The sequence below is a fragment of the Carlito syrichta genome, unplaced genomic scaffold, assembly GCF_000164805.1.
Source record: "Carlito syrichta isolate Samal-C Ts95f unplaced genomic scaffold, Tarsius_syrichta-2.0.1 Scaffold153965, whole genome shotgun sequence".
Lineage (NCBI taxonomy): Eukaryota > Metazoa > Chordata > Mammalia > Primates > Tarsiidae > Carlito > Carlito syrichta.
In genome coordinates this window covers 190,039-211,407 of record NW_007098061.1, presented here as the reverse complement: position 1 = coordinate 211,407, position 21,369 = coordinate 190,039, and the positions used below count along the sequence as shown (strand labels likewise).

General features: G+C 38.5%; 1 protein-coding gene across 1 annotated transcript in view; it reads left to right on the top strand.

Annotated features, from left to right (window-relative positions):
- The window catches only part of PHF21A (PHD finger protein 21A), a 49,034-nt gene that overhangs the window by 9,766 nt on the left and 17,899 nt on the right, over positions 1-21,369 (top strand). Inside the window, exons 2-5 of the mRNA XM_021709017.1 lie at positions 762-1,013; positions 2,139-2,228; positions 6,313-6,606; positions 18,404-18,502. Of these exons, the coding sequence (XP_021564692.1) occupies positions 783-1,013; positions 2,139-2,228; positions 6,313-6,606; positions 18,404-18,502 (714 nt within the window). The 5' untranslated portion in view covers positions 762-782. The remainder of the gene's footprint in view (positions 1-761; positions 1,014-2,138; positions 2,229-6,312; positions 6,607-18,403; positions 18,503-21,369) is intronic.

Sequence of the window (21,369 nt, the reverse complement as noted above, 5' to 3'; positions counted from 1 at the left end):
TCAGCTCCTCCTCGGATCTCTAAGGCTTTTTGAAACTCAAATGTTTGCATCCACCTTGTCACATTTCACTGCATCTTTGATTACTTCTGTAGCAGTTCTCCAGAGTAAAGATTATAGGTAGTAATTCATATCCCTGTGGTGCCAAGAACTGGTATTTACTATACCAGTTCATTAATATGTTTCATTATCTGGAGCTTGGGATTTAGGCCTCTGAGGAGGTAACTGCTAATCCTCATGTGAGTTCCTTTCTCCTCTCCAGGCTGAAAAGACAGTTGTTTTTGGGCATCAGCTTTTTTGTCGCAGGAGGCAGATATCCAGAATTATATGATGATTTTCTTTATATTGGTGAGGTTGTAGCAACTAAGGATAGAGATGATATGTCCCTTTTCAACTTGTACAAAGTTTAAATTAATTGAGAGCAACTAGAAATAAGTACATTCATATTCTGTATCTGTAAATTCACCCCATTCATTGTTGAAAATCCTGTGCCCGTATTAGTGTGCAGTTATTACTATGAACCTGCCTATATACGAGTGATGCTAATTTGAGAACTTTCACAAACTAGAGATTGCCTTTCCCTATAGGAAGGAAAAGTGTGCTGTATATACACAAAATAAATGTTTTATACAGAGAAACCTGATTGATTATACGAATTATTATTTTGTTTTCTTTTGGGATTTAGCAGCATGTGGTTTAGTAGGATTTAGTTTATTGTTTAGTTTAGATTTAGTGTCCTAATATCTGTTCTCCATGTCTCCTAGAAGACTGTAACTACAGCTTCTATGATTACCACAAAGACACTACCTCTCGTCTTGAAAGCAGCAACTGCGACCATGCCTGCCTCTGTTGTGGGCCAGAGACCTACCATTGCTATGGTGACCGCCATCAACAGTCAGAAGGCTGTGCTCAGCACTGATGTGCAGAACACACCAGTCAACCTCCAGACTTCTAGTAAGGTCACTGGGCCTGGGACAGAGGCTGTCCAAATTGTGGCAAAAAACACAGTCACTCTGGTAAGCCAGCAGCTGCTACTCGTGTGTGCCCACATGAGAGAGTATAGGATATGCATTTTAGGCTCTTGCTGGATTTCTTAGTTTCCATTATCTAGCATACCAAATTCCCCTTCAGGGCTGACAAGGGAATATGGCATTTCTACTGTCTGTTCAAATAATTACAGAGGTGTTCAGACAATAAGGACCAAATTCAGTGCGTTATTTGAGTTCAAAGTATGACTTGCTTTGGGGCAAGAGGCATATACACACTGTTTTATTTCTCTCTCCCTCCATCTTCTCCACAGCTTTTCCTGTGAAACTTGAATGCTTAAACTCTCTTGTGCTATATTACTGCTTTGGGGAAAACTCCCTGATAATTCTTTTAGTTCACTGTCCCTTTAAATTGATTGCACCCAGGAAGTATTGGAGTTAGTTGGAGCACTTTTAAAATATTCAAGAAACTTACAAATTAAAAATGTCAGTATCCAAGTTCTATCAGAAAAAAAAGTACCTTAAAGGAGGAACAAAAATTGTTCATGAGACTTCTAGGATCAAGAAAACTGATGTTCTCAGAAGCTTGGGGAAAATATACCCAAAATTTGGTCTCAAGTTCCCTTCTTAAAATGGTATCTAAGAGTTCTTGGTGGCTTTTGAGTGTCCAATGATGAGTGGAACTAGAGAACAATAGAGGGAAGCTTCACCAGTTACCCAGGAATCCGTAGAGAAGCAACTGAATCTCAGCCAGATGCTGAGAATTAGCGCATTCTCTATAAGAATAAAGCAGTTTGCTGTTAGATAAAGGTCTCATATCAGGAAAAAGCCCATTTGGCTAGGCAACAAGTTTGATTTTACTTTGAATCCAGTCTTGACTTTTAAAATATGTAAATGCAAAAGTTCTTAAGTATCAAAGGAAGTGTCCTACATTAGGTGTATGGGGAAACAGAAGTGTCCCTGGTTTACTTTATAGGGTCAAGCATGCGAGTGGGAGAGTAAAAAAGTTTCCTAATGCAGTGTTAACTCAGTAACACCACAGTGAGAGCTTGTAGAAATTATTGTCTGATTCAAAGAATAGTGATGCTAAAAATATAGCTTTGATATTGAACAATGATTGTTCTCCCTGGCTTATTTATCTTCCCCGTTTTTTAGCAGGTTCAAGCAACACCTCCTCAGCCCATCAAAGTACCACAGTTTATTCCCCCTCCTAGACTCACTCCACGTCCAAACTTCCTTCCACAGGTGAGTAAACCAGTGAAAAGCCCAGTGATGGGTTAGATGGAACAAAAATCCTCATGGCTCTTTCTAAGCAGCCTGTAATGGGGCTTGTCAACTCAGCTGTATTTACATCCCATTTAGCTAAAAATTCTGACTGCTGATCTCTGTACTATGAAGAAGCTTATTTTATTTTATTATTTTAGAAGGTTATTTTATCATCATAATTTACTAACAATGACCAAAGGCAGTAGCAAGGGGAAGTGAAGTAAAAGGAAAATTTCCTGAATGTAAACTATTTAAAAGAACACCATTATAAGCCTTATAATGTTAACTTACTGGAAGAATTTAGCCAAAACTTGCCTCGCAGTGGGGAAAGAATGCATTTAGTGCTTTTTATTTGTTTCCTATATGCCAAAAAAGAGTAGGGAAGGAAATAGCAGCTAAGCCAACCAGTAGAAGCCATTTAGTTCTGCTCTGGACTATAATGAGCATTATGCTTAATGCAAAGCCTTGCTTATAAAGCCTTAGGCTAGGGGCTCTGTAAAGGGCACTCTCTACCGAGGCCCCAGCATCTCTGCTTGCCCATGCTCTGAGATTGTTCTTCAGCAATTAGGCTGACCCTCACCATTCTCAAGGCAGAATGTCAAGAATACCTCAGTCTAGACCTTAAGCAGTGTTGACTTGTTAAGTAGAAATGCTAAGAGTTCCTATCTGATGCCCTGAGTTCAGGCAAAGAGAGAAGAGGAAGAAATTTTGGGTTTAATGGCATAAATGATTTCCAGATAGCCTCTGGGGAGGGGATGAACAGTGCTAACATGAGATAAGATGATTTCAGTTATCTATCAGATAAATCCTTAACAAATACCTTGGGTAGCAAATATTGTATTGAGCATTATGGGTATGCCAGTTTTCAAGATAGTTCTCTGTCCTCGGAGTGCTTTAGACACATACACAGCTGATTACATTGCCCATTGTGGGAAGGGAAGTATAGGGTAGTCTAAGAACACTCGAGAGGGACACCTGCCCATTTTTAAGCGTATTAGGGAAGGTTTCTTCAAGGTTTTTTTTTTTTTTTGAAGAGTTGACATTCAGTCTGATCTAAAATCCTAGTAGAGTTAGCCTGACAAATTTTTGGAGGAAAAATAAAAATGTCCCAGGTAGAGGGCAAAACACATATGCACATCTAGGATGGAGATATGCATGTAAGTTTAAAGAACCAAAGGGCATTTGCTGTGGCTGAGCACAGAGGCCTGTGTGACTGATGCAGGCAGGTTAGAGATGAAGCTGGAGACGGCCATAGTGACCAGAGCCTTGTAGGATCTGTGAGAATTCATTAAGGCATTTTCAAGAAAGTACTTGATGTGATCAGATTTATGTTTTAGAAAATCATTGTGCAGAGAATAATTTGGAGACAGTCAAAACTGGGCGGGAAGTACAGTTAGGACATTCTCAATAATGATAATAGCTAATGTTTAGGGAATCTTGACACATACTAGGTACTGATCTAGGTACTTTACATGAGGTGTCTGTTTTAATCCTCACAACAACACTATGAAAAGTAGTTATTGCTCTTTTTAGGATAAGGAATGCGAAGTTTAGTTTATGTTTTTCAAACAGTGAGTCATGACCCATTTGTGGGCTATACAATCAATTTAGAAGATTGTAACCAGAGTGTTCAAATAAAATGAATAGAACAGAATAGGAAATATTAGAGTGCACAGCATATACGAGGGGGACCCAAAAACACCCGGAATTATTTTTTGGGAGGCAGGCCTCTTGTAGTACCAGCCTTCCCTGCTAGGTAAATGGCATCAGCTAGGAACCCATTGGCATCAGTGTACCACCTAGCGTTGTTGTATTCTGCTTCAGTGAATTTTTTTTTTTGAGATTCTTTCAACGTGTTTGCCCATTTCGTGATGGGTGATTTACGAGCGTACCTGCCCACACCGTGCTGAATGTTCAGTAGTTTCTGACCAAAGATGGCATGACGCCATGCCCCATCCCTCCTATTCATCCAGTCTCGCCTCTTGGGACTTCTTTGTTTCGCTGGATGAAAAAAGTCTTCAAAGGGAAACATTTTACCGATATGGAAACAAAAAACAGCAGAAGCACTAAAAGGCATCAAAATTGACAAACTCAAAAACTGTTTCAAGCAGTGGAAAAAGCATCTTGATAGGTGTATTGCATCAAACGGAGAGCACTTTAAAGGTAACTGAAGTATAAGCCTGTAAGAATAAACATACAACTTTTTACAAATAAATTCCGGTTTTTGGAGGTCCCCCTAGTATTCTACTTAATAAAGTTTTTGTTTTATAGAGATACAAAAATATGTCTATATGTACATACTGATTACAATGTAAAATGTATTTCCTATTATGAATAAGTAGCACCTTACAACAGAGTTGTTTAAGTTCAGCTAAGTATTCAGACCACCATGGGTCATTCAGACCTTTCATGGGCCACACTTGGCACCAGTCAGTACAGGACAGAAACTACAGCTTGTCAGGAAGGTATCATCAGACATTTTTCTTTAGTAGGTGTCACTACAGAAGTCCATATAGCTGTCCAGGGATAGCTCAGATGCAAAGAGATGAGATATTTATCTAGGACAGTGGGATAGCCAGCATGATTTTCAAGGCCCCCATAGTGGACATGCCCAAGTTACACAAGTCATCCTAGTTAGGGAAGCCTAAAGCATGATGTCTCATCAATATTTATAGTTCTCCCCATCCAGATTCGATTTAGCAGTAAGTGGTCATTTTTATCATAAGCAATGTTGCCTGGTAGCATAGTTGGCATTCTCACCCTTGTAAGGTTTCCAGAAGAACAGAGGAAAGGATTTTGTCCAAAGAGTCACAATTTTAAAACCTTGAAATTTTGGCTTAAGGAGATCAGGTATGTTGCCTTGAGGTTACACAGCTAGTGAGTGGTAGAACCAGGATTTGAACCCAGGCAAGGTTGACTTGAATATGTTTTTAACCACAATCTTACCACTACTACTGCCAGTCTCGCCTGCCCCCACCCCCCGGTAGTTTCCTGCTACTGTCAATCCTTTTCTTATAGTGGGAATCTGCTGGGGGAGAGGGAGGCACACCTCCTCAACAAGGGTACCTGCATAATGAACATCTGTATACCTAACCCTGAATTGTACCCCACATCTTTAAAATAAATGAAAATTAAAAAAAATTTTTTTACCACTATTTCAGTAAGCCAAACATAAGCTAGTACAGTGGGATTGCAAATAGAAAAAAATAGATTTGAGAAGTATTGAGGGGAGTAGAGGTATAGTAGGAAGTGTCAGGAATGATTCTGTGTCTTTTTGTTTGTTTTAAAGGCCATTTACTGAGGCAATTACAAGAGGAAGAGAGGGTTGGAGGAAGAAATTGATGAGTTTTAGACATGTCGATTTTGAACTTCTTGTGAAATATCTAAGTAGAGATGTCTAGTGGGCAGTTAAATATGATTCTGAAGTTCAGGAATTGTCTCTGGTCATGAGTTGAAAGTGTAAAAGTCTTCAATACGTGGAAGGGAGCTGAAGCCGTGGGATGGGCAAAAGCTCCAAAGGAAGAATGAGAACATTGGGAAGAAAAGGGATTTCAGAACAGAATCCTATGAAAAACATTTAGGATTGGCAGAGGTATAGTAGACCCACAAAGGAGACTGAGAGAAGGAGTGACCAAGAACAGGGGGTTGGAGGGCCAGAGATGGGGGAGATGTGGATATGAAGAGTTTAGAATGTGAAGTAAGGCCACAGGCAACATTATTATTATACTGGGCACAAGTTTGGGGTGGGACCCATCTCTGGATTAGGCCTTTGACTTCAGCCTAAAGAGATGGCATGGTATATGAGAGGGAGCTGAGGGTTTAGAATTAAAAGTACTGTGTTTCAGAATGGGATTTAGACCATCTTGAGAGCTGATGAGTCTTGTATAAGTTTATAAGACATCTGAGACCTATATAGCTAATAATACCAAAATGAACATTAACCAATGTTTGTATAAAATACCATTTCATACATCTAATGTGGAAGATTGGTAGTGTTTTACACTTGGAGGTCTTGAGTAGTTTCTTTAAGTAATACAATAATTATTCTCTCTTTCCCCTATAGGTTCGACCCAAGCCTGTGGCCCAGAATAACATTCCTATTGCCCCAGCACCTCCTCCCATGCTTGCAGCTCCTCAACTTATCCAGAGGCCCGTCATGCTGACCAAGTTCACCCCCACAACCCTTCCCACATCCCAGAATTCCATCCACCCCGTCCGTGTCGTCAATGGGCAGACTGCAACCATAGCCAAAACGTTCCCCATGGCCCAGCTCACCAGCATTGTGATAGCTACTCCAGGGACCAGACTTGCTGGACCTCAAACTGTACAGCTTAGCAAGCCAAGCCTTGAAAAACAGGTACAGGCAGAGTATGTACCTGCTCTGAGCAGTTGGCTTGCCTTTGAGGCATATGGCTGCTGGGCTGTCTCTAAATACATCTTCTCAAGGGCTCTTCATCTCAGCACTATTGTCAATAACCTGTTGCTTATCGTGTGATAATTCATCCACGTGCAAAAGGGCCATTCCTACTGAAGAAAGTTGGGTTGCTTTTCCCACCTTCTTGCAGATGGGTTCAGATTCCTGTGTGAGTGAGCTCCCCCTGCTGGTTTTGATCAGAAATTCACAGAGAGGCTCTGCTGCCTTCAGTCAGGAAGCACAGATGAGGTTGTAAACAGAAAACGCTGTATTAGTTTTGACCCAGTTAGAATCCAGATGAAGATATGATTGTGAAAGTCAGAAAGAATAAACAAAACAGAGAAAAAGGATTTCATTTCAAAGATTTTTATTTGTCATTACAGATAATGAGGAACAAAGCAGAAAACTTAAAATTTCCAAAAGCATTCTTTTAACTTTAGAGGATGTAGGCATTTTAGCTCAAATATTGAAACCTTTCATTTATATTTTCTGGAGTCAGATTTGTCCCTTAAAAAATGAGGCTAGAGAAATACAGGTAACCTCCAAAAATACTTAAAGTTACCATAGCAGAAATACCTCTAAAAACAACAAAAAGGATTTATAGAGTTTATCCTATTTGAAAAAAGATTAGGGATAAGAAAGAATAACTTTGCAAAGAAAAGCATCCTCTTCAAGAAAGTTACTTTAAAAAGTAATTGACCTAATTCTGGTTGCTCAGGCTTGACTTCTCATTCACCTGAAAATAATCTCTGGTGATCCTGAATCTTCTGCTTTTGAATGGCAGACCATGATTCAGAGAGGCAGTTCAGATGACGGGAAATGTTGAAAAGGCTTCCTGCTGCCTTGGTCTTTTTGGACAGAAGAGCCTATACATAGAGCACTAAGCCTTAAACCCAGGCAGCTCATAAATGCAGCAGACCTTGCACTCAGAGAAGCTGGGTACCAAAATCTTGTGCTCATAAAACATAAGAGCACATTTCTATTCCTGGAAAAACTGCTCAAACATCAGTGCTTTGAGGAACATTCAGAAATAAATTAATTACATATATTTTAGGTTAGAAATTTTCAAACTTCCAACAGAACTTTGGTATTAAAATATTGAAAGTCCAATGTGCACGCTTAGGAGTTTGGATGGGGGTATGTCTTGTGTTGGCTTTCAAAGAATATCTGAGGAACCTTCACATTCCACAGAATGTGGTTTCACAATACTATTTTAGATTACTAAATATTATTTCTCTTTCACTTCTTTTTTGATAAAGGTATTTTCAGGAGACAAAATTATTTCAGTTTCATTTTACTTGTATATTACTTTTAAAAAAATTACAATGGTAATACATGTTTATTTATTTATTTTTTGAGTTGGAGTCTCACTCCATCGCCCAGGCTGGAGTGCGGCAACATGCTCACGGCCACCCCAGTGTCAACCTGCTGGGTCCAGGTGAGCTTTCTGCTCAGCCTTCCAAGTAGCTGGAACTACAGGTACGCGCTACCACACCTGGCTGATTTTTTTTATTTATTGTAGAGATGAGGTCTTGCTAAGTGGCCCAGGCTGTTCTCGAACCCATGGGCTCAGGCAGTCCCCTCACCTCGTCTCCCAAAGTGCTGAGATTATAGGCTTGAGCCACCGTGCCCAGCTTATGTTTATTTTTAACGCAAATTCAAGCCTTACAAAAATAAACTTTGGAAAGTGCCCTTCACCATAATCTAAAGAGAAAGTAAATGCTCCATAATTTTATCATACTTTTGCCCCCAAGAGTTAATTGCTGTTAACAATTCAAATTATATTATATGCAGTTGTGGAACTTTTTAAAAGCAGACAACAAAGTCAGAGTGACTTGTGTTGTTTTCCACTTAATAGATCTTCAGCATCTTTTCGTGTCCTGGTCTTTGTATTGATAGGACTTTTAATTTTAATTATAGTACCACAAAAAGATATCCATGAATTCCTAAGCTTTTTTTTTTTTTAAAAATTCTTCTGTAGCAGTAAACTCCACAGTCTCTCTTCTTTTTGGTCCAATAGAGGAATTCAGTCACTACTATTTTAGTTGGGCAGCAACCTGGCATAATAGTCTTACGAGTTACCAAACCCGGTCATCAGGGATTCTCTTTATACTCAGATGCTATTCTCAGAAGTCTCTTACTTCAGATCTTTCTACTATCCTTCTTTTCTAATTTATATTTCATTTTTAATGTCACATTTATAGCCATTAATGGATGGACTGAGAGTAAAGTATATAGCCATGGAATACCTGTTCACACCTGTTCACAGAGTTACCACACATTCTCTGTGTGACCAGGCTAAATGGGTTTCTTTCTGCTTTCTGCCGTTTCCTTAGGGTAATAACAAAATTCATTTAATAAAATGTGTGAAGTGTCAGCTGCTGTGCTGCATGTGGTGTCTGTATACAAGGGTGGATGAACCAAAACTGATACCCTCACAGAACTCAGTCCCTAGTATATTTGGCGCAGGTACTGTACCTCCGGGGAAGGAAGCATGGCAAATTGTGTAGATCCGGTGGCCTCCCACATCAGCATAGGAAGGGGAGAAGGCAGCGCCAGGTATAACATCTTCTTCCCTTGTCAGGCATAACCAACTTTCTTATTCGCCCCATATAAGAAGTCTTAGCTCTTATTAGAGACTACATTGTGCTCTGAGGAAATGAGTGGTAGGGTTTAAAGAACTTTGAGGCTAACAACAACATATTTTGGACAGAAAAGTAGATGAAGCCCCCACATCACCTCTCTTTGTGTCCTTGTCTTCTCCAGCCCTCTATGAAATGGGACTAACACCTATTGGTGATGAAATGAGATAGATTGTTTAATGTTTACTGGACTATACTCCATGCAGCAAGTTCTTGGGAATGATGTTCCTTTCTTCTCCACCTTACCTCACACCCTGCAACAAAAACCTCTGGGTATATCTCTCCAAGGCTGAGCTACTGAAAAAAATCCAAGGTTCTGTGGGGAAAAATGACCAGATTGCCCCTACTTACATCTGTGTTTTTCATAGGAACCTGCATGATATCCTCTAAAAAAAAGAAATGCCCACAAGATAAGAATGTTACCCAATGTTTTATCTTCAAATCCCAGTTTTCCCCATTAGTAAACTTGAACTAATGAGTCCCCATTCACATTTAATACTGGTGCTATAGTAGGGGAAATTCATCCAGGTGACCAAATAATGGATTTTGCTTTGCTTTCAATCCAAACTTATTTAATCTTGATTAACGAAACTATTTGGACATTTATTTATTTGCACATGCCTAACTCTCGTGTTTCAGGCAGCCAAGTCTCAGAAGGTGAATCTGAAATTCAAGGTATTATTGATAAACTTAGTTTGAGATTTGTGCACAGTTTTTGGATTCTATCTTTTATGATACCAAAAAGAACAGGAGTTGCAAACTGAAATAGCCATGGGTTCAAAGAAGGAAGCGAAAATGAGTAAAGCAGGCTAGGAGTAAACAAATGGACTTTTTATTTTTCCACTTTAATGGAAACAGGAGTACAAAACATTTCTCACTTTTATTCTTAATTCCTTTTAAAAATAATAAGTAAGACAAGCATGATAATAATTGACAATAGAAAGTGGAAGAAACTGGTAAACTCTGGAGTGAAATGCTCCATTTCAAGGAAGCAGCTGCTTTGTGGCAATAACCACATTTTATCATATGGAAACTTCCTCAAAAAACCCCGAAATCCAGATTTTTAAAAATTTTTTTATTTTTATTTTTTTTTTGAGTCAGAGTCTCACTCTGTCCCCTAGGCTGGAGTGCAGTGGCACACTCACGGCCACCCCAGGGGCGATCAACTGGGCTCAGGTAATCCTTGTGCCTCAGCCTTTCAAGTAGCCAGAACTACAGGCATGTGCTACCACATGCCTGTAGTTTTTTTTGTTCTTGTTTTGATATATTGTAGAGACGAGTCTCACTAAGTTGCCCAGGCTGGTCTCGAACTCCTGGGCTCAGGCAGTAGTCTCACCTCTACCTCCCAAAGTGCTGGGACTTGAACCACCATTCCCAGCCCAGATGTTTTGAAGAGTTGCCTGATTGTTAAAATACTGATAACTGTTTAGACACCATGTTGGCAAAAAATAACATCTACAGGGCAGCTTCAAGTCTGGATAATGGTTTATAATCTCTGATAGAGACTAAACTTTTAGATTAATCTTTGTTTCCTATCCTACTTTTTCTTTTAAGGTGAAATTCACTTCACATGAAATTAACCATTTCAAAGTGAGCAATCCACTGGCATTTAGTACATTCACAGTGTTGTATAAACACCATTCATCTAGTTCTAAAACATTTTTATTATCCTCCAAATAAGATCCAGTATCCATTAAGTATTTACTTTGTATTTGTCCTCCTGCCCCTGGCAGTCACCAGTCTACATTTCTCTACATTTACCTGTCTAGATGTATCGTATAAATAGAATCATGCAATATGTAACTTCTTATTTCTAGCCTCTTTTACTTAGCACAATGTTTTTGAGATTCATCCACATTGTAACATGTATCAGTGATTCTTTTCTTTTTAATGACTGGTTAATATTCCATTATATGTATATACCACAATTTAATGATTCATTCATTTCTTGATAGACATAGGAAGACAGAAATATTTTCTACTTTTTGGCTATTGTGAATAGTACTGTTGTGAACATTTCATGCACAAGCATTTGTATGAATACCTGTTTTTCAGTTCTCTGGGGCCTATACCTAAGAGTGGAATTGCTAGGTCATATGGTAATTCTCAAGTATTTGAGGAACTGCCAAACTGTTTTCCACAGCAGCTTAATCATTTTTTATTCCCAACAGCAATGTAGGAGCATTCTATTTTCTCCATATGCTTGCCAACATTTATTATTTTCCTTTTTTGTTTTGTTTTGTTAATAGCCATCCCAGTGGGTGTGAAGTAGTATGGCATTGTTATTTGATTTGTGTTTCCCCAATGACAAATGATGCTGGGCGTCTTTTCATGTGCTTGTTGGCCATTTGTATGTATATCTTTGGAGAAAGAATTGAAATCCTTTGCCAATTTTTAAATCAGATTGCTTGTTTTCTGTTGTTGAGTTGCAAGAACTCTTTATATAATCTGAATACTAGATCCTTACCAGATTTATGATTTGCAGATATTTTCTACTATTTTATAGGCTGTCTTTTCACTTTCTTGATACTGTCATTTGTTGCATAGTTGATGCACAGTGGATTTTTGTCTTGATCTTGTACCATACAACTTTAGTGAATTCAATAATTAGCTCTTGTAGTTGTTTTAGGGATTCTTTGAGGTTTTCTGTATGTAGGGCCGTGTCATTTACGTCTCCTTTGGGTGACTTATATTTATTTTTCTTGCCTAATTGCTCTGGTTAGCATTTCCACCACATTGTTGAAAAATAGTGGTGAAATTGAATTATCCTATGCTGATCTCAGGGGAAAAGCTTTTAGTGTTCCACCATTTATTATGATGCTAGCTGTGGTGTTTCATAAATGTCTTGATGAAGTTGAAGAAGAAGTTCACTTTTATTCCAAGTTTTCTGAGATTTTTTTTTTTATCATGAATAGCTGGACATTTTAAAAATAAAAATTATATAAGGGGACCAAAAGAAGAATTTATTTATTTAAAAATTGTGTATTCTTACACATTTAAACTTCAGTCACCTTTATAGGGCTCTCCATTTCATGCAATACACCTAGTGAGATTCTTTTTCCACTGCTCAGAACAATTTTTGAGCTTGTCGATTTTTATGCCTTTTAGTGCTTCTGTGTTTTTTGTTTCACCTCTTCCACATTGCCAAAACATTTTCCTGTGAAGATTTTTTTTCATCAGAGAAACAAACAAGTTGCTTGGGGCAAGATTGTATGAATAGTGAGGGTGGGGCATGGGCCTTTTGCTGTTTTTTAGTTTTAAAAAACTGCTAAATTTCCTGTGTGGTGTGGGCAGCTACTCTTGTAAATCATTCATCATGAAATGGGCAAACACGTTGAATGAATCTCAAAAAAATTTAATGAAGCTAAATGCACTCCCTCACAACAGTGCTAACTGGTACACTGATGCTGATGGGTTCCTAGAACACCTACCTAGTGGGGAAGCCTGTACTACAAGGGACCCACCCTCCAAAAGATAACTTTGGGTTTTTGGGGGGATTCCCCCCATGTACATATTTAAGGTATAGCAAGATGATTGTACATAAATGTAGTGAGATGATTACTAGAGGCAAGCTAATTAATATGTCTCTCTCTTCATATAGTTATTTACCTTTTTGTGTGTGTAGTGGGGTTGTTGGATTTTGACAGATGCTTTTTCTGCACCAGTTGAGATGATCTGGTATATTTTCCCCCTTGTTTCTATTAATGTGGTATATTACATTGATTTTACTTCTCTTAAACCATTCTTCCATTTCTGAAATAAACCCGGCTTTGTCAGGGTGTATCATCCTTTTAATATTTAGTTTACTGATATTTTGTTGAGGATTTTTACATCTACATTCATAAGAGATGTTGGTCTATAATTTTCTATTCTTGTTATTTTGTTTTAACCTTGATATGATAGTCATGCTGGCCTCATAGAATGAATTGGGATTCTGTTTTTTTGGAACTTGAGGATTGGTGCCAATTCCTCTTTAAATGCTTGGTAAGAATTTACTAATGGCTAGGCATGGTGGCTCAAGCTGTAATTCCAGCACTTTGGGAGGCCGAGGTCAGAAGATTGCCCGAGTCCAGGGGTTCAAGACCAGCCTGGGCAACTTAGTACGACCTTGTCTCTACAATAAGTCAAAAAATTAACCAGGCGTGGTGGTGCATGCCTGTAGTTCCAGCTACTTGGGAGACTGAGGTGGAAGGATTGCCTGATCCCAGCAGGCTGAGTCTGTGATGTCTGTGAGCTTGCCACTGCACACAGCCTGGGCAACAGAGTGTGACTCCAACTCAAAAAAAAAGAAAAATAATTCACTAATGAAGCCAATTGGTCCTGTACTTTTTCTTTTTGAAGGTAGAATCTTAATTACTGTTTTAATCCCTTTAGTTATAGGTGTGCTGAGATAATGCGTGTTTTTCTAAGAATTTGTCCATTTCACCTATGTTATCTAGTTTGTTGGCAGCAATTGTTAAAATTGCTCAGTTCATTCTCTTATTTCTATTTTTTTAAGATTGATGGTAATGTTCCCACGTTCATTTTTTGTTTTAATTATTTGTACCTTTTCTCCTAGTTAATCTAACCAAAGGTTTGTCAACTTTGCTGATTTTTTTTTTTCAAAGAGTCTTCTTTTGGTGATTCTGTTCTCTATTTCATTCATGAACTAGTCTTTATTATGGCCTTTCTTCTGCTAACTTTGAATTTAGTTCTTTTTCTGTTTCTTGGGTTATTGATTTGAAATCATCTTATTTGTATAAATGTGTAGAGGCAAGGTCTCGCTATGTTGCCTAGGCTAGTCTCAAGCTCCTGAGCTTAAGCAGTCCTCATGCCTGCCTCAGCCTACCAAAGTGCTGAGATGATGTGAGCCACCGTGCCCAGCCGAGATATTTTTAATGTAAACTGTTAACAGCTATAAATTTCCCTCTGAGCACTGCTTTCCCAGCATCATACACATTTTAGTATGATGTATTTTTATTTTCATTTCCCTCAAAGTCTTTTGTAATTTCTCTACTAATTTCTTCTTTGATCCATTTGTTATTTAAGAGTATGTTGTGTTTTTTTTGGGGTTTTTTTTGTTTTGTTTTGTTTTTTGAGTTGGAGTCTCACTCAGTCGCCCAGATTGGAGTGCAGTGGTCGCTCCCAGCCACCGCAGCCTCGACCTGCTGGGCTCCGGTGATCCTTCCACCTCTGCCTTCCAAGTAGCTGGAACTACAGGCGTGCGCTACCATGCCCGGCTAATTTTTTTGATTTGTTGTAGAGATGAGGTCTCGCCAAGTTGCCCAGGTGGGTCTCAAACCCTCAGGCTCAGGCAATTCACTCACCTTGGCCTCCCAAAGCAAGGGATTACAGGCTGAGCCACCGATCCCGGCCGAGTATGTTATTTAATTTCCACGTACTTGTGAGTTTTCTGATTTTCTTTCTGTTATTAATTTCTATCATTTTTTCCATTGTGGCCAGGGAAGATACTTTATATGATTCCAATCTTTTTAAATGTATTAAGATTTGTTTTGTGGCCTAACATATGGTTTATTCTGGAGAACTTTTCATGTACACTTGATAAAACTATGTGGCTGCTGCTGTTGAGTGCAGTGTTCTTTATATGTCTGATCAGTCTAGTTGGTTTATAGTGTCGTTCAGGTATCCTGTGACCTTATTAATCTTTTATCTGAGTTTTATCCATTATTCAAAGTGGGATATTGAAATCTCCAGCTATTATTGTAGAACTTTTTCTTTTCAATTGTGTTATTATTTGCATTATATACTTTGGGGCTCTGCTGTTTGGTGCATATATGTTTATAACTGTTATGTCTTCTTTTTTAATTGACTCTTTTGTCAGTATATAGTGACTGTCTCTTGTAACAATTGTTGATTTTAAGTTACTCTTGTTTAATAGTAGTATAGCCAATCCTGCACTCTTTTGGTCACTATTTGCATGAAGTATCTTTTTCTAATCCTTTTTTGGTCTTTTGCTCTAAAATGAGTCTCCCACATACAGTACATAGTTAAATCATGTATTTTATCTATTCCACCATTCTGTTTTTTATTGCTGAGTTTAATTCAGCTACATTTAAGTGATTACTGATAAGGAAGGGCTAATGCCATTTTGCTATTTGTGTTCTACATATCTTATGTCTTTTTTGTTCTCTTATGCCTTTTTTGTTTTTCCTCAAATACTGTCTTCTTTTGTGTTTGGTATTTTTTTCTAGTGTACTCCTTTCATACTTTTCTCATTTCCTTTTCTGTATATTTATTTTCTTAATGGTTACCATGGGGATAACAGTTAACATTCATAATTTTTTTTAACAATCTAGCTTGAATTAATCCCAACTTAGATTTTAAAAATCTCTTCTTCTGTATATCTTTATCCATCTCATTATATTATTGTCACACATTACATCTTATACATTGTGTGCTTACTAATATAGATTTACAATTATTTTGTGTATTTGTCTTTTAAGTCATATATATAACAAAGAGAAATTAAAAGCAGAAAGTACAATAATATAGCTCTTTTATTTACTCATGCAATTACCTTTACTGGAGTTCTCATTTCTTCATATGACTTCAAGTTACTGTCTAGTGTTTTTTCGTTTCAGCCTGAAGGACTCCCTTTAATGTTTCTTTTAGGGCAGGTACTAGCAGTGAATGCCTTCTACTTTTTGTTAATCTGTGAATGTCCTGATTTCTCCATTTTTAAAGAATTGTTTTGCAGAATTTAGAATTCTTGATTGATAGAGTCCCCCACCCCCACCCCCACCCCCACCCTCATACCTTGAATATATCATTCTGCTGCCTTCTGGTCTGCAGCTTAACTGGGTGGCTCTGGCTCAAGGGCCCTCACAAGTTTTCAGAATGGTTGACTAGGACTGTAGTGATCTTAAGGCTCATGTAGAGGTAAATGATCGCTTCTGAGCTTGGTTATATAGTTGTTGGCAGGCCCTGCTTCTTCACTGGCTGTTGGCTAGAGATTCCGTCCTTACCACTTGGGTCTCTCTGTAGTGCTGCTTACAACATAGCATCCAGCTTTCCCCAAGCAAGAAAGACGCCCTCCCTAAAGTTTTGATTGTATTACTTTTATTTATTTATTTATTTGGATACTCTTTTGTATTCTTTATCTAAACACTGAGATAATTGTGCTTTTCCTCCTCGAAAGAGAGAAATTTGAACCATAGATTCTAATTTTCTAGTGGAGAGGAATTGATTTGCTCTTCCCCAAAGGCATTGCCACGAAGTGCTTTACACAGCATTAGAAGTGGAAATAAGAAACTCCAGGAAACTTCACACCGTGCCTTGGAACGGAGCAGCACACCCTTACAGTTGACCTTTTCTTTTCCCTCCTTCCTCATACTTCTGTCCTTCCACATTCAAAAAGCCATGAAAATAAGCTTTCCAGGCATCCAGGACTTAAAAGTCACTATGAGCTACTTTCCCACTGGTAGTTTGATTTATGGAGGAAATTTGTCCTTTTTGGTGTGTGGGTGAGAGAGAGGGGGGTGGGGAAAGACCTGAGTGATTCTCCCTTAGGTCGTGTTCTTTACGCAGAAGGTCGGTCATCTCTTTACTGTGTACTTGCTCTACATGAGGTACTATACTAGCCACAAAGGGGTCCAAAACCAAGGAGTATATGAAAAAAAATCCCCACTCTTGAACAGCTCTTAGTGTAAAAGGGGAAATATGACAGGACACCAGCAGGGGAAAAAAGTACCAGGCAGCATTTGTGCCCCAGAGCAGTGGTTGCCACAGTATTGATAAGGCAGCTGCTTATAGTTTCCCTATGTAATAACGTAAGAAGTAAAAGGGAAACCTAGAAGCGGCCAGGAAAAAAGTGAAAGATCCTTGTGTTTGTGTTGGTTTTTCAGACCTAGTAAGATATTTCCAGCATAATGATTTTTGAGAATTTCTGATGTTTGTAGAATAAAAGTCTTTCACTTAGCTCATGTCCATCAACAACCAGACAATTGTGTTCTTATTTATTTAATTATTGTTGTCATATAAAAAGACCATTACTGCCGGGCTAGGTGGCTCAGCCTGTAATCCCATGCCTTTGGGAGGCTGAGGTGAGTGGATTGCCTGAGCCCGTGGGTTCGAGACCTGCCTGGGCAGTGAGACCTCATCTCTACAATAAATTAAAAAATCAGCCGGGCGTGGTAGTGCATGCCTGTAATTCCGGCTACTGGGAAGGCTGAGGCGGAAGGATCGCCGGAGCCCAGCAGGCCGAGGCTGCGGTGGCCGGGAGCGGCCACTGCACTCCAGTCTGGGCGACAGAGTGAGACTCCAACTCAAAAAAAAAAAAAGACCATTACTCCTACATTTTTTTAATTTTAAAAAAGTAAACTAGGTTTGCATTTGTGTTACAGTTGGATATCCACTGTTCTAAAATTATTTCAGTATTTACAGGGGGCTTCATAAAATGAATTACCCATTGGGTCATGTTTAAAATAGTAATGCAAGCCCGTCTACCAGTGTTCTAACTACCTTTTGTGTTTAAGACGGTATAGTGTTTCCTCTGCGTGAGTGGATGCTTCTGGAGAAGTCGGGAATAATTAGGATGTCACACTGTTACCAGGTGGCCCTTCCTTGGCAATTTAACTTCTTCTCTAATGGGTGATATAGGCAGGCTTTCACTATTCCAAGTAAGGGTACTTCTGAGACTCTCTTAGATTACGAATATCTCTGAAATAGAAGAGTGTGTACATAAAATGTTTCCAACATCTTTCTGATCTTAAGCATGCTGTGGTCTGGAACGTGACCTGTATATAACATCTGTGGGCTTGTTTCTGGGAAACTACCCCCACATCCTAAAATGCATTGAAGTCAGAAAGAGCAGCTTGTATTTCATTTTTATACATAGAGATTAAACCATGAATTTTTCTTTCCTTATAATTTGGGCTATTGTATTTATAGATTAATATTCACTGTATTTATGTAATTTCATAACTTCACCTGGGGCTTTACATTTCACTTCCCTCTTCCCCCAATGAAATCCATAATATTGACTCCTTTATTAATATGATCCAAATTTGAGTACATTCTTATTGACTTCTGTTAAACTGTTGATTTTTTTTCCTTTAGATAATGAATTCTGAATTTTAATTTAATTTTTTTTCTCCCAGACAGTTAAATCTCACACAGAAACAGATGAGAAACAAACAGAGAGCCGTACCATCACCCCACCTGCTGCACCCAAACCAAAACGGGAAGAGAACCCTCAGGTAGGCCTGTCTCTCCAAAGGCAGGGGGCTCAGTCTACAATGTGTATTCTCACATACCAAGAGGAACACCTGCTCTCTGAATCATTTGATATTTCTTTTCTTATGCTTTTTCATTAAGCAACCATGTTACTGCCAAGTCAGGTTGACCTGGGGCAGATTTCTTAGAGTATAGTCTTGAAGACCCATACACTGGCACATAGGCCTTTTGATTGTTTCAAAGGAAAAGTTTTGAAGTGATATTCTTTATATATGTGTTAGAAATTTGCAGTCCGCCATGGTAATCCCAGTAGTTTAGGAGGCTGAAGTGGGAGGGTCGCTTGAGCCTTGGAGTTCTAGTGCAACCTGAGCAACATAGTGAGATCTCGTTGCTACAAAAAATTCTAAAAGTAACTGAGATTGGTGGCACATGCCAGTAGTCCCAACTACTCAGGAGGCTGAGGTGGACTGATTGCCTGAGCTCAGGAGATTGAGGCTACAGTAAGCCCTGATCATGCCACTGCACTTCAGCCTGGGTGACAGAGTGAGACCCTAACTCAAAAAAAAAAATTGCTAAAAAAAATTGTTAATGATAATTTTCCCAGCTATCCCATTCCATTTCCAGTCATTATTACATTGTGTTTGTCTCAGCCAACATTTATAAGATGTTCAGTTTACTCAGCTAATATCTATTTATATTATTGATTACAGTTTTTGTTGTTGTTTGAGTTGAAGTCTCATTCTGTCCCCCAGACTGGAGTGTTAGTGGCATGCTCACGGCCACCGCAACCTCGACCTGCTGGATTCTGGCTATCCTTCTGTCTCCGCCTTCCAAGTAGCTGGAACTAACAGGCATGCACCACCACACCCAGCTAATTTTTGATTTACTGTAGAAACGAGGTCTCATCAAGTTGCCCGGGCTGGTCTTGAACCCCTGGGCTCTGACAATCTTCTCGCCTCAAAGTGCTAGAATTACAGGCATGAGCCACTGTGCCGACTGATTACAGTTATTAAATATACATTTATGTAGTATTGTTTTGCATTAGAACCCCAAATCCCAAGTGAAGCAGTAACTCAAAGTAATTTATTGAAGCATAAAAGTAGGGATGAAAATAGTAACATCTATGCTACAATTTAGGATAGGATTATAAACAAAATAGCAAATAGGACCCTGGTATAAATATAGAATGTGAATCTGTGTCCTCGGACAAGAGAACGTTTTTTTAGTTTGATGCTTTTGCACAAGCAGCTGTAAAAGAAAAATGTAGACAGGTAATATGATGATGAATATCTGATAGTTAGATTTTATTTGACCAGTAATCCATTTCCCTCTATTTTCAGTGCATTCTTTGTAATGAAACCATGTCAAATAGTGGCATGAAGCCATCAAAGCTTCATGTCACTTTTTTAAAAGCAGTGATTTATTGAACCAGTCCAGGTTTTTCTAAAACGTCAGAATATAATTTTTTTCTGATATGAAATGAATTGTTTTTAACTTTTATCTTTAAAGAAGTGACCAAAACTTGAACCAAAAAGAGGTACTAGTCACACAAATTGCCAAGAAACTTAAAAACCGTCCGCAAAGTTAGTGACAAGTGTTATACTCAAAGGAGGAAAAATAGAACAAACTGCGAGCAAAATTTTCTTATTAAAAGAAACTGAAGGATATCTTGTGTCTGTGGCACACAGTGTGGGCAAGCAAGCACCATCAAGTGCAGCAGCAGGTATTTCTTCTTCTAGTTGGTGAAAATCACTGCCATAAGGAGAGCAAATTAGCTCTTGGCATATCTGAGGTAGATATATATGGCAAAAGTTCTTGACGACTTTTTATTCTATCAGTGAAAATCCATTCCACAAGGAATCAAGATTTTTTAAAATTTTATAATTATTTTATGAGCTTGATCTACATTGGCAAAGATGAGAGGCCAAGAAGAGTACCTCTGAATGTCAGGTCACACTCTGCTTTATCTACACAACAGTTGAAGGAATAGTGAAAATTGGGAATGTAATCAATTGGCAACCATGAAATGTATGCCATTTACATACAGTCTAGAAAATAGGTGAGTCCAAGACCACTTTTCTTGCCAGACTACTCTGACTGTCAAAGGGAGATAGGTGCCTACCTGTTTTTGAAGAAAGAAAGAAAATAAAAACACTTCTTCAGGACTCTTGAAAGTACCCTTCTTGGCCTGTCACATCAACTCATCTTTGCCAATCTAGGTCAAGCTCACAAAATAATTATTAAACGAGAAAGAAAAAAAACAAAAACCTGCTCCTTTGTGGAATAGATGTTCATTGATAGAATAAAAAGTTGTCAAGAACTTTGTGCCAAGCGCTAATTTTTACTCTCTTTATGGCAGTGATTTTGTCCAACTAGAAGGTGAAAGGACTCTCTATAGATAGAGTCCTGGAGATATAATGTAAAGGACATTTCTGTGTTCTTGCTTAAAGAATGTGTCTTCAGTAGACTGAACCTATCACTTCAGGCCAAGTATCATATAATATTTAGTGTCAAACATAAGATGTTGGGATTTCTAAAGATCAAACTGTGGTATAAATAACTCTACAGGGGTATGTCTTCTAACAGTTGATGATGTTCTGTATCATAAGAGAAACAAATTAATGACTATCGTTTGGCATATTTAGAAACCACATGCAGTAGTACAACCAAAAATGAAGACATACTTTTCAGACCACATGAAACCAAAGGAAAGAATAGAAATCAATCTGTTTCTCTCTCCGGCTTGAAGTATCTTAGCATTCCATCTTTGGGATGCAGTTTTTTTTTTGTTTTTTGTTTTTTTTTTGAGTTGGAGTCTCACTCTGTTGCCCAGACTGGAGTGCAGTGTCCACTCCCGGCCACCGCAGCCTCAACCTGCTGGGCTCCGGAA